This window comes from Hippocampus zosterae, chromosome 8 (genome assembly GCF_025434085.1).
Source record: "Hippocampus zosterae strain Florida chromosome 8, ASM2543408v3, whole genome shotgun sequence".
Lineage (NCBI taxonomy): Eukaryota > Metazoa > Chordata > Actinopteri > Syngnathiformes > Syngnathidae > Hippocampus > Hippocampus zosterae.
The window spans coordinates 23371278-23384650 of record NC_067458.1 but is presented as its reverse complement, the minus strand read 5'-3'; the positions used below and the strand labels follow the sequence as shown (position 1 = coordinate 23384650).

The 13373-nt window shown below is 51.0% G+C and overlaps 1 protein-coding gene across 2 annotated transcripts; it reads left to right on the top strand.

Moving 5' to 3' along the window:
- Positions 1-459: 459 nt before the first annotated feature.
- On the top strand, positions 460-10963 carry lmo4b (LIM domain only 4b). 2 transcript variants are annotated; one of them, XM_052073894.1, is made up of 5 exons: positions 462-803; positions 2403-2667; positions 9184-9280; positions 9782-9937; positions 10749-10963. In XM_052073894.1, the coding sequence occupies exons 2-5, from the start codon at positions 2408-2410 to the stop codon at positions 10755-10757; spliced, it is 522 nt and encodes a 173-aa protein (XP_051929854.1). In that variant the 5' UTR covers positions 462-803; positions 2403-2407; the 3' UTR covers positions 10758-10963. The 2 variants fall into 2 exon arrangements, with proteins under 2 accessions (XP_051929855.1, XP_051929854.1); XM_052073895.1 differs by lacking the exon at positions 10749-10963 and having other exon boundaries at positions 460-803; positions 9782-9943.
- Positions 10964-13373: the final 2410 nt, after the last annotated feature.

Here is a 13373-nt window from a genome sequence, read left to right as displayed (position 1 = left end):
CGAGCGCCTCGCTGCAATTACCCTCTGTGCCAGACGATGGCGCCACTCCACGTAAATAATCAGAACACATGTCGATGCGTGCCAGGACTCGGTACGCTACGCCCTCCTGGAATGTCAGGTAATTAAAGTCAGGCGCGAGGTTACGTCTGCTTTCTGCACGTTTCCATTGAGAATGTAAATAATGACAATGGGATCCCGTATAGAAGATAATAAAAGACGAGAATTTAACATGGGCATTTGTAAAATATACATGGAAAATATCAACAATAGTGATACAGTTTAGTTTAGTATTTGCGAGGTTTTTGTGCTCTTCGTCCCCCAGCCCTCCCTTACCCGTTGTCACTCGTTCTGATTGGCTGGCTGTTGCTAATCCCCACCCTACATTTCCCCTTTCTTGGCCCCGATTGGCTGCAGCGTTGTGCCGTCACGCAAGCAAGAAGTCATTTCTACAGGCGCTCGTTTCCTAGTCGGAGACACGAAGAACGTGAAGCGCAGGAGCTCCCATCTGGACAGAAACGACAGCGGCATCCTCCGCGCTTCCCAACCCGTCAAAGGCACGCTCCGCTCGGCGTGAGGACCTTACGGAGGTCACGCAGACCTCCGATCTTTTTTTTTTTTCGCCATGGACTCCCCGTGTTCTCGCCTCAACCGAACGCCGAAGCAGTAAAACGCTGGAAATACCATAACTCAAAACTATTTTTTGGGGGGTGGGAGGGTCTAAAAAAGAAACCCAACTTCTCGGACTTTTTGGGGGGGACATTTTCTCCTGCTTGTTCACCTCACTTGAACGCGTTTGAAACTAGGTGAGTTTCTTTTGTTTTTGTTGAATTAGTGGATGTTTTAACGCGGTTGGCAGCCTTTTAGAAGCTTTTGCTCGCGCGTGTGCGGGGGGGGCGAACTTGACTTTTTGTATTTGAAGGTATGCTAGCTGACGTTTGTTAGCATGCCGTTTTTCGCTTCTTCTGATGCTTTTACGCCATCTTATCTCTCGCCGTCTTCAAATTACCCGGCCATGTAATTTACCCGAGTGAAGTTAAAAAGCTCCTTTCCACTCCGCTGTCCTCTCCTCCTCCTCCTCCCGCGTGAAACTTGACGATGGCTGCGCGTTGTTTACCCGGGGGAGTCACTTTCAGGTCGCCTCCTTCATCCTCCTCTTCCTCAGATGCAATCAGCTCGAAAGGTAGGCCGCCTGCTTTTGTCCCTAAAAGCCATCGCTAATGGCTTGCTGAATGGACTCCCCCACCGCCGCCACCGACCTCCTGCTCTCCGCTGCCCCCCTCCCCGCCATCCTCTTGCCCAGAACCCAATTAGCCTACCTGCCTGTAGCAAAAAGATTTGGCTACCTCGCCACCATCGGAGGGGGATTACACTTTTAAACGACATTTAATGGCTGCTTGACGCAAGAACGCTTGGCAGAAACGTATCGGAGACGTCAACTTTGGAAGTGGAATGATGAAGGATGTGAAGTTCGAGAAGGTCAGAAGTTCCCCTTGAATAAACACCACACTTTATCCCCCCCCCCCCCAAAAACAGTTTTAAATTGTCGTTTTGAAGACCTCCCTCAAATCGGCGCCTGTCGGTTTCCTCACAGCCAACAAAGTTAAAAAGTTTCATCTTGGAAAGTAGGCGGGCGAAAGAAAAGTATGGAAAAGTTCCCCGTGCGCAGCGATAGCGAGTGTCCCGTCGGCGCCGATGTTGCGCACACTCGTGGTCCGTGGATAACGGAAACGGGGCGCTTCTGTTATGTCACGTCCAATCGGTTTCGTTTACGTCTCCAAATGTCCATTTTTGACTTGTCGTCTCTCGCCAATCGTGTTGATTGCCCTCTTTTGGCTCGGGTTTGAATTTCACTCGCCCCACAATGTCGTGTGCCTCCACGTTCCCGCGGTACAATGTCACTCACCCCCCCCCCCCCCCCAAATATTTTTTAGCAGCACAATGTTTGTGTCCGTCTGCTTTTTGCTTTTCATTGCCACAAAATATTTTCAATCGTCTTCAGTTTTTCTTGTGTTGGGCTCCTGACGTGTGGTCGCTCAACACCGCGTTGATGATCCGTGCGGCTAGGCCGCATATTTATTCCTCCCGCCGTTGACCTCGATTTTGGCCATTCTGCTTTATTTTCTGCTTTTTCCCCCCCGCTGGGAGACTGACACGCGGTCACTCCGCAATGTTGTGTATGTCCATGTTTATGTTCCGGTGAACTACTTTATGTATGAGGCCACCTTGAGTGACAGTTAGCGTTCCGCTAACGTTGCTATGTTATTGCTGCACCGTGTTCTGTCCGTCCATCTTTATATTCTGAGGCGTTCTTCTCTCAAAACAAGTATCAACGAGCACTACCGGATGTCAATTGTGTTTTGTTTTGTTTCTTTCTCTCCCCCCCCCCCCCCCCCCCCCCCCAGGTACCATGGTGAACCCCGGAGGAAACGGCCAGCAGCAGCAGCAACAGCAGCCGCCGCCGCCGTCCATGTCCGCCGGCTCGCTGCCGTGGAAACGTTGCGCCGGCTGCGGCGGGAAAATCGCCGACCGCTTCCTCCTGTACGCCATGGACGGCTACTGGCACAGCCGCTGCCTCAAGTGCTCGTGCTGCCAGGCGCAACTGGGCGAGATCGGCACATCGTGCTACACCAAGAGCGGCATGATCCTCTGCCGGAACGACTACATCAGGTACCAATGAGGCGCGCGGGAGCGCTGCGAATGTTTTGGATTTCGAACCAAAACGCCAACACTCGTGGAGCTTTTCGTTTGGTGCAGCGAGCGCCTTGAAGCGACGTTTTGTTGTTCCATTTACAACTCATTCAGTAGCAGACAATTTGAGACGCAAGTCTGAAAAGACGTTTAAAAACGTCTTTGGGAGTGAATGAGTTAAGTCTGACATCTGGTGGTTTTTTTATTGTTGTTGCTAACCAAAACAGCAGCGTGAACCGCAATACAAGTTCTACTAAGTGGTCGACCCCCCCCCCCCCCCCCCCCCCCCCCCGCGCAAATTATCGCCATGCCCGCAAAATGGAAAAAAATATGTTTGGCTCCATCTGTTGACGAGCTGACAAAAGCGTCCGTCAAATTGCGCCTTTACTTTGCGTTGAAACGTTTTTCTGGCGCCCTGCTTCCCGAAAGTTAACTTTCTTCCTTCCCAGCTAAATAAGAGTCAAATAAATCACGACGATATGATATTTGAAAGTGAGCGCGGCGACAAAAGCCTTTTTGTCTTGATACTCATCTGCTCGCGCGCAGACAAGACGGATCACAAGCGATAATGTTTATATGATTTGAATGCTTTTGGGTTTTGCGGCGGCACAACAAATTCGTCTTCTTGGAGCTACCGCGTTACGCCTTTTACATTTCATTTGTTTTCGCCGCCCGCAAGGATTTAAACGTGTTAAGGAGTCGAATGCTTGAACCCGCCAGCGGCCTTCGTCGCGTACCAAAACCCAGTAAAGCAGTTTTGATAAACGGCGTCTGAAATGATGGCGTCGTTCGTTTTTTGAATCGAGCCCAAACGCGTTGTTGCTTTGTGATTGGTCGCCACCGCCAGTGGGCTGCTGTGCAAATCGGCGGGCTCGGGACAGGGCTTCACGGTGGGGGGGGGGGGGGGGGCTTTTGTGAACTCATGATAACTTCGACAATTCAGTTTACGGAGCTTACGAAAACAATCACTGAAGCATCTGAAATGGAAAGAGTTGAGTCTTGACGTTTCCCGTGCAGCGTGAAATGACGGACTTTTGTCATTTGGTTACCTCGAGCGGTCCCTCAAATGCACGAGTTGCTGCCACGTATGTTAGAAGCCCCCCAGACGTGTGCCGCATTCAAACGTGGCCGCCGCTTGTTGAGACTGCCTCAAGTTCCGAACGGAAACAGCTCGAGTTCTTGTTCACTCGTCTTGAGGCCGCTCTAGTATTGGCGTCGTGGTATCGGAGCGTTTCTCCATGCGCATGGTCCCCTTTTGGCACGGATAGAGTACCAAGGGGTACTTCCCCCCCCCCCCCCCCCCCCCCCCCCCCACGCGTGGTGTCTGGGGCCCGCCCACCTTACGAGAGGTGCGGCCAAGTCGCGTCGCGTCGCCTACTCGAGGACATGAAGAAGGAGTCAATGGGGGACACGCTTGATCGCAAACGGGACGGCCACCACATCAAAGCAAGCGGGGGTGGGTGGGGGGGGGGGCGGACTTTTCCGCGCACCGTTCGTTCCCCCCTTGTAGCCGAGCGCCGACAAAGCTTAAACGCACATGATGGAAGCGGCGGATCTCTGCGGAGATAAAGCGGGCATCTGACAGTGAGTCTACACAATTAAATGCTTTAATTATAGCCCCCCCCACCCTGATGCCCCAACCCCCCCCCACCCTCCATTTCCTTTTAGTCCTGATGGGTTTTATCTAATGAGATCTGCTCCCTGGCTCGTCTCCGCTCGCGCGCTGACGTGTCCGAAATGAATGAGAGGCGCGCGGGCAAACAAAACATTTAATTAAGCAAATTGGCTTTTGAGAGGGAGCAGCAGAGAACGGCAGATAGCGAACCCGCGATTATTGCCGCCGACATTTGATGCTTGGCTTTTGTTTTTGGTTTGGTTTGGTTTGTTTTCTCCCCCCCCCTGCACCCCCACCCCCATAAAAGGACACGTCTTGTTGCTTCTCTGCCCCCGGCCTGGCTTTTCCACTTGACACGCCGTAACGCAGCGGCACAACAAGGGGCTCCCGTTTCAACCCGGGAGGCGACTTGAAGGCTTGCTGTGGTCAAGTGGAGATGATGGCCCGACACGAGCAAAGGATCAAAGCTTCCCGATTCAAATCTCGCTTCTGGAGTTTTTTTTTTTCAGTGTTTGGTAGAGTTGAGCATAATGTCCAATACATGAAGATTCGATACTTAGCTCGATACGTCGGGCGCGAGACCAATCAAGGGCTTGTCCAATTTCAAAGGGGGACCCCCCCACCCCGTTGGTGCAATTCAGCAGGATGAAGATTTGATTGGGTGCCGCGCTGTTCACTTTCGAAAAGTTTCTTGTCGAAAGTCGACGCTCGTTCGATTTTACGGGATAAATGAAGCGAGCGTTGACGTTTCCTTCGAAGAGGTTCAGCAAAGACTAGAAAAGCGTATTGGTAGCGTTTGTCGTGTTTAGCGACAACGTAATAGCCGCCAAGAGCTTCCCAAAACACAAAGTGTCGGAGGAACTTCAATTTAGAGAAACGGCAAACCCTTGGCGACACCAAACCAACGTCGAACTTTTGTGGCCGTTCAAGCAATCAAAGGATTGAGATATCGATCCGTTTTCGGTATCGAGGGATCGCTAGTTCCGTGTCGCCGACGCTAAGTTAGCATTGAGGTAGCAATATTTTAGCACCGAATGATTTGATATTTCGGCGTCAGTGGATTCGATACTTAAGAAAGAAAACGGATCATGAAATTTCCGTACTCGTCAATCTTCTCTCACGGCCGATTTGTGAGGCGAAGTCGCTAACGTTAGCGCCGGTTGCAAAAAGCTTTGCGGTTCGAATGCTCCGAGATTGGAAGTGTGTTGAAATCCCGGCCTTGACGCCCGTCAACGGCCATCGCAGTCACATTTTGGGGGAATGCTGACGTCTTCCGTCTCCGAGGGATTTAATTTGCCCCCCCCCCCCTCCCCCACCCCCACCGCTTAATTGAATGAGCCGAGGTAATTAAATGGCACTTTTCCAATGGCGCGCGTGAGGTAAATGGAAAAGTTGCTTATTTAATATCACTCCCAAGCTTCGCTGGAGCGCCATGACAGCGGCAGCACGCCGTGAACTATTAGAGCCCGGCGAGCGCGGGATCTCGGGGAATTAATTAAATGGCCGCGCAATTTAGCGGGAGCGTTTATCTTGATTTGTCATCACGGAATTAATTCCGGGGGCCTTGCTCTCCGCTCTGGTGGGGGGGGGGGGGGTGATCTGTTACTCGGGTTTACCGGCGTGTCATTCGCCCGTCCGCCGACGCTACCGTCCCGCCGAAACACGTGCGCAACCCACACCCGACCCCCACACAACAACCCCCTCCCTCCCCCTCGCCGCCACTCTAATGCACCTTCTGCCATTATGCAAAGCCGCGCTTCGGTTTCAATATGGCCTCGTGCTTTTAAGGTGCTTTGGCTGCTGATGCACACAAGCTTTTTTAATGGACTCCGTGTGTGTGTGTTTGTGTGTGTCAGCGCCAGTGTAAAAATCCCCCCCCCCTCCCCCAGTCAAAGGCAGCAGTGAATGAGCCCGGCGTTTACCTGACAGCCGCACTGTTGACGAGCCTGCTCTCGCCGTGTTTTCTTCTTTTTTTTAATTTAAGCCCGACATCAGTCAAGCTCATGTTTTCGTGAGGGAGGGGGCGGGGGGGGGGGCGCAAACGGTTGTGTCGGCGCGATTAAAGGGTCCCTCGACGTTAATTACGGCGTACCGGCGTTGGCGTGTCATCCGGGCGCCGGAGTTCAATGGCACTCGAGCCCATTAGAGCCCGACTTCAAAAATGGATGAGCGCTTAATTGTGCACGCAAGACTCTTGGGCTGGATTTACACGGAGCTTGGTCATGGGTGCTTACCGTTCGGGCCGCAACGCTTTTGGGAGGTGGGGGGGGGGGGGTCAGTATGTGCCATTAAGAGAGGAAAGATGGGGAGAACAGCGCAGGGGAGGGGGGCAGAAATGCTGTTCATCCAAATCGCATCCAAGTTAGGTCTCGATCCCGCCGTGTCTGCCATCCATCCATCCATCTTCTACCGCTTATCCGGGGCCGGGTCGCCCAGACTTCCCTCTCCCTAGCTACTTCTTCCAGCTCTCCCCGGGGGATCCCGAGGCGTTCCCAGGCCAGCTGGGTGACATAGTCTCTCCAGCGTGTCCTGGGTCTTCCTCGGGGTCTCCTCCCAGTGGGACATGCCCGGAACACCTCACCAGGGAGGCGTTCAGGAGGCATCCGAATCAGATGCCCAAGCCACCTCATCTGGCTCCTCTCGATGTGGAGGAGAAGCGGCTCGACTCTGAGCCCCTCCCAGATGTCCGTGTCTGCGTCAAAGGCAAAACTGTGCCAGCAAAAAGAAAAATCGCCGTTGAAGCAAAAGTGCGAAATGAAAAACCTGCTCTGAAGGCAAAACTTGGACCAAGTCATTTGCTTTGGAGTCCAAAATGAGTAGAGGAGAAGAAAAAAACACGCCAAGGTATACACAAAACTGTCTACATAAACACACTCTTAATTTAAAAAAAAATCCACTTTAAAAAGAAAACTGGGGGGGGGCGAAGGCAAAACAATCTGCATTCAAGCAAGAGTTGCGAAAACAAGCCTTCAAGCCAAAACGCTGAGAAAAAGACTCCGCATCAAAGTTCAAACCGTGGAGGTCAAATCTGCACCCAAACCAGAACTGAGGTGAAAAGCAGCCGTATTAAAGCACAAATTATGGGGGTGTGGGGGGGGGGCATTCTGCAACTGCCTCAAAGCCAAAACAACTTTCGCTGTCACGCCAAACATGCGAGTTAAAACTGCAGAACTCCACGACGAAGACGTGTACATTAAAGCCGACGTCAAAAGCGAAAAGGGCCTCAGAGTGCCCGAGGGCCCCCTTTTGAGGATCCCATGACCGAACTCGAGTCCCGAGGCCTCGCCGACGGCGATTGGCGGTTTTTGACTCGACTTCCCCTTCAACGGCTCCGCATGTCCAAACTCTTAAGCGACGACGACGGCTTCCGGTGTTTTTTTTTTTTTTTATTTGGGACCCCCGAGTTGTCCCGGTGGGGGCTGCCAGGCCCGACACGTCTGCGTCACGTTGGTCCCGGTGAAAGCGCCGACTTGGCGCCGTTGTCCCCATCAGCCTCCAGTTAATTACTTTGTGGAATTGAGTTTTGATGGAGCCTTTCCAAATCACTCCGAGACGAAATTTGCTGCTGTCTTATTGAAAGCAGCAGCCGTCCCAGCTTTCGCCCCCCCCCCCCCCCCCCCCCCCGCTGTTTGGACGGGTTGCGCAACCTCGATTTCACTCTCATTACTTTCACGTGAAAAGCCCTTCGAGATGTCCGAATTGGGCCGAATTTTTTTTTTTTTGTGGTGTTTGGCCAAACAACTTGATCTGATCCCTTTCTCCCACCTCGGGCCCCTTTTTCTCTTTTTTTTCCCCCCCGCCCTTCCCGTCGAAGCATGTCAGATGCCGCGCTCTTATTTGATTGCTTAGGAAAAGTGGCGCGATGGAGCAAACACCCGCTGAGATATGATGACAAATGGCTCCAGATCCCAGTAAATTACTTTCTGCTCAAATCGAAATTTCATTCAGTTTGTTGCTCGCTGAGATGAAGTAATCTAAATTGTGGACTCAGAAGGACGATAGAAAGGAAGCCGCAGCAAGCATTTCATTATCGAGAGGTGGGGTTGGGGGGCGATAGGAGGGGGGGGGGCGGCGGCGGAAGAGATGAGTAGAAGCAAATCTAAAGTGTTGACACCGTGATTGAAAAGGTTAACCCGCGAGCATGATATATCAAGCCCACTAGCTACAGCTTTCTAATGGAAACACAGCGGTGACAGAGCGCTCGAGGTGCCTGGACGGGCTGCAGACGCTCCCGCCGCAACTCGTTATTAGCTCGTGGGAACGACACATTTAGCGGCCGTGCCGCGATGATGAAAAATGGCAGCTTTTTAGTAGAAGCGCGATGGCGACGCAGCCACTTTGGCGTTCGTACTGCCTGCCTACCGCCTAGATGGGCCGTGGACGCTCCTGTTGCGATGCGTTGTTAGCGCGCAGGTACGTTTTTGTGTATGTGTCGCGATGATGAGAAATGGAAGCGCAGTCGTGACGGAGCATCTTTGAGCATCTCCTGGCCACCCACCGCCGCCTCGATGGGCTGCAGATGCTCACGTTCCAATCCTGTATCGGTGTGATGCTGCCGATCGCTCCGATGTCGCTGCCTCGTTGGGTTGTTGTCTGATTTGTACTCGATCAAAAACGACTGTGGATGTCATTTGCCAGTCCATATCCTGGGAGCTGCCTAGATGGGTTTCGGAGGATTCTGTTGTGCTTGCAGAAAGATCTGCTTTAGTTTTTTTTTCTTTTGTAAGACCATTGTTTTGGTTTTTCGTTATTAACAGAACAAACACCTTTGACAGTCCCGATGCCTGCATCCCGACGTAACTGCCCGACCGGCTGCTCCCAGTCGAATTAACCCCCCCACCCACCTCCCACCCAACCCCTTCTCTCTTCTTTACCGTCAGATTATTCGGCAACAGCGGCGCTTGCAGTGCATGCGGTCAGTCCATCCCCGCCAGCGAGCTGGTCATGCGGGCACAGGGCAACGTCTACCATCTCAAGGTAAACCCTTCCCCAAGATGGCCGCCATCTTCACACGCTGACGTCGGCGAGTGGGCGTTTCCCCACCAACAAGTGGCGAGCGGCATCTGCAAAAAAATGATTATCATTAGATGAAATTATTTATTTCGACTTTTCACTCTTTGGTTCGTTGATTAATGACATCGAAAAAATAAATAGCAAAACAACTTGACATACCCGTTTAACAAGCGTGGTTTTATTTTGAGCTGGAAATTAAGACCATGAACGGGCCTTGTAACAAAAGGCTCGGACGTGTCTGTGCCGATGATGTCATCTATTAATAGTCCAGCGAGTTTGGGTCGCCGTGGAAGTCAAAACCGGTGCGTGAAGGTGACCCGTTTAGTCGGAAACCCCTCATGAGCCTCATTAGCGCGGCTCCCCAATTGAAGGTCGTCAGTCGCAGGTGGCCATGTTTTTTGTTTTTTAAATTTTATCTTACAAGATGTCAAGACCGCCTCTTTTTTTGGGCGGGGGTCTCTCCAGTGTTTCGCGTGCTCCACCTGCCGGAACCGCCTGGTCCCGGGTGACCGCTTCCACTACGTCAACGGCAGCCTGTTCTGCGAGCACGACCGACCCACGGCGCTCATCAACGGCCATTTGAGCTCGCTGCAGACCAACCCGCTATTGCCGGACCAGAAGGTGTGAGACCCTCGCAACCGCATCGCGCGATCGGCCTAAGATCCATAGTCGGGGGAGGGGGGGGGGGTGCAAGGTGATCTGTCCTCTGTCATTTGAAGGCAAAACAGAAGCCTAAACAGACGCGAAAGACGCACTGGTTTCTCATTACGCCCGCAGCAGATGTAATCACGTTGGCCAGGAAGAGAAATTGCGGCGTGGTTTCACCTCGAGTGCTTCCAAGCGGCGGCGGCGGCGCTTGCGCGCCTCTAAATCCTCGCCGACGCGCACCGCGGCTTAATTGTGGACGTCTGTTTAAGTCGCGGTAAAAACAGCGGGGGGGGGGCCTCGTTGCTTATTGATGCGCTCCACATCCATTGTGGTGACACGCGCTGCATTATTGATGCTAAAGTGCACCGTGGCGCTGGATATTGGCCACGTTGCTTTAATTCCGCCGCACATATGCAATTATTAAATCAACAAAGACACCGCAACTCCAGTACCTCCGACGCCCTACTGGTCAGAGGGAGACACTGCACTTTGGAGACTCGTGGGAAATCAAGAAGGCAAACTTGATAGCGAATATGCTACTTGTGGATGGAAGCTAGCGACGCGTAGCTTGTTATGGCGTCACGGCCCACCCCCGACCACCGGGCCGCCCTAACGCAAACACTTTTTGTCAAATGGTGTGCAAATGTGGATTAAAATTAGCAGTATGGGTCTGTTGAGCGAGTTGGCTAATGCTAATTGTGTTTCTACAATAGCAGTGTGGCTTGCTTTCACGAAGGAACAAAAAAAAAAAAATTTACTGACTTCTCTCTTCTCCTTTATTCAGGTGTGCTAAACGGACACCACGTGGGAAAGCAGGGATGTGTGCCTTCATTTTAGCCCCCCCCCACCCACCCACCCCCTCACTCATGCTCACCACAGACATTTTGTGGACCGCCCCCCCCACACCTCCTCAAACCTGGACCAGATACTTGCACTTAACAAGGCGGGACACCGACACAAAAAGACTCTCCAGGAAGAGATTGTGACTCTTTTTTTTTTTTTTTTTTCCTAAAATCTGACGGTGTCATGTTTTCTATTGAAGCAACATGTATCATTTTGATGTTGTGGCGGGATTGTGATATATATCTATTTTTTTTTCTCTCTCTCTCTTTGCTGGTGTGTCCAAAAAAAAAAAAAAAAGACCACACACACTTGGTGTATTTGTACGTACGGTATGCATGTTAATGTTGTCGTCTCACCACTCTCGTCCCTTTCACGCCTGGAAAAAAAAAAAAAACGTAACTCATGCTCCCTTATCTGTTATTCAATGGTGTAGAGTTTCCCCGACATTTAAATGCCCCGAGAAAAAGAGATGAATTTATTTGTGATATTTTCCAAGACATTTGCTCCACTATGGTGTATTTAATTAATAAAAATAATAATAATAATATGGACGGTTGACTGTTATTTTGAGATGGCTTTGTTTTTCCCAGCGCGGACGACAACAGTGTCGCCGAGTTTCAGGAAAAAGTCTCAAGGCGGCCATTTTGCGGCAGCAGTTTTGGGGCCCAAATTCCAGGGCTCGTGTTTCACGAACTTCGAGTAGAGCCCCAATCGGAACCAGGTACAAAAGTAAATTAGCAAGACTTTTAGCCTTGGTCGGAAGCTTTTTTGAAGTTTTTTTTGTTGTTTTTTAAGTATAGACCAGCATGGTTTTGTTGTGGTGTCACCAGCAGCTAACAGGGCTGGTGGTTGTCGTTAGCAACCGGGAGCCAAAGCTCACCAAAAGAGCCAAGATGTACCTTGAGTGATTGCGCAACCCCTTCTACCAAGTAAGCCACGCCCACCTAGCAAGACCGACAAACGACGCTGGTCTATGTTGACATAGATGATGAGCCTTACGCCATCCGTCCATTTTGGACCAAAATTCCACAGCTTTGTGCAGTGTCAAATTTTGCTTTTGACGATGCGTAGGCGATCCGTGGCCATCGGCTATTTTTCCGCCGCCATCTCAACGACCGCGGCGAAGACGGATAAAACACGCGCGGCCTCTTTGTGCTCTCGGCCATTCATCACCCGGACACAAATGGAGGAAAATGTCCCTTTGAAAATTCAATTAGAGCGAGAGGGACGCGTCTTTCTCCGGCTGCCTCGCTCGCTCTTTCTTCCGCACTCTCACTTGGCAGCCGCAAATTGAACGTCCTATTTGCACAACAAATTGCTGTTTGAAGTCGTCGCGGGACCTTAATGGGTCTGAAGGAGGAGCACCCCCGTTAATGGGGCCCCCGACGCTTATCTGCTGCTCGCGCGGGACGAGACCGCCATGTTAAAGTGTGCCGCCGCCACCGCTTGACACGCGCTAAGAGCGCTTTCAGCACTGGGATTCGTTTGGAGATTGACTGGCAATTGGAACCGTTGCCGGGGGGGGTTTGTGAAACAACTGATCAAAATGGTGCACCGGTCAAAAAAAATTAGAGTTGCTCTGAGCACCTGTTTAAACGGTGCTCAGAGCAGCGGTTTGGTTGATTTTTTTTTTTCATCGAAACTCCTACGAGGACAACTTCAAATGTATCAAGTCAGCTAACAAAAGTACTCAAAAACTGTTTGAAAATAATTCCCATTCATTTTGAAACCGGCGTTGGTGTGATCCGAGTCCCAATGGCCATGCTGAAAATGGCAACAAAAACGAGCCGTCGGAGCAAAGAGCCAAGCTCACCGATGCATTTAGGTCGACTTGATCCCAAATCAAACAATCTGACGGGATATTTCCGCGTGGAAATTGCGCTCTGGCAGCAGCCGCGAGCCGACACTTAGCGCCAAAAGCGCCCTTTTATCTATTTGATTTATTTATCGTTCCGCATTAATGACTTTGGAGAAGCATCATCCTCATTGAGTTGAGCCGCCGCTTTTTACATTTAAGGTGATTTTGAGCACTCAAAAAAAAAAAAGCAATTCAAAGCACTTAGGTGCCGACTCGACGGGCTGCGGCGGCGTGGGCTCAGGGAAAAAAAAAAAAAGTCATCATGACAATAATCTTTCATGTTTATTTTGGGTTTGATTTTTGGCTTTGGCTTTGTAATCCACGTGCTAACGGCATTATGTCGTGCCGCACCACGCTAGGATTTTTCCATTAAGAGATCCGCTTGCGTCCATTAAGCTGTTAGCGCGCGCACACGTTTTCACACAATCCCCCCCTAACCTCCCCCCCAGTCAGCTTTGTTTGTAAGCATTTTATTGGTTTGGGATTTACGCATTTGTATACGTCATTTTCATTTCAAGGTGTTTATTTTCATGTGCTTGTGGAACGGATTTGGTTGTACGTGTTAATATATTTAAGTTGCAATTTACACATGGACTCATTCGGCAAAACATGTTGGCATTCGCATGTTTTTATACTAGCGTTACACTTGATTGGCTTGTGGAAAGGTTGACGCATTTCACAATTAACGTTTGGTTCATTGTTAGTTGA

What these genes read in the sequence shown, in the direction of transcription:
- lmo4b (XM_052073894.1), top strand. Translation starts at nt 2,408, where the DNA reads ATGGTGAACCCCGGAGGAAACGGCCAGCAGCAGCAGCAACAGCAGCCG. An exon ending in TGCCGGAACGACTACATCAG is followed by an intron (nt 2,668 to 9,183) that starts GTACCAATGAGG and finishes CTTTACCGTCAG; the next exon opens with ATTATTCGGCAACAGCGGCG. An exon ending in GCAACGTCTACCATCTCAAG is followed by an intron (nt 9,281 to 9,781) that starts GTAAACCCTTCC and finishes GGGTCTCTCCAG; the next exon opens with TGTTTCGCGTGCTCCACCTG.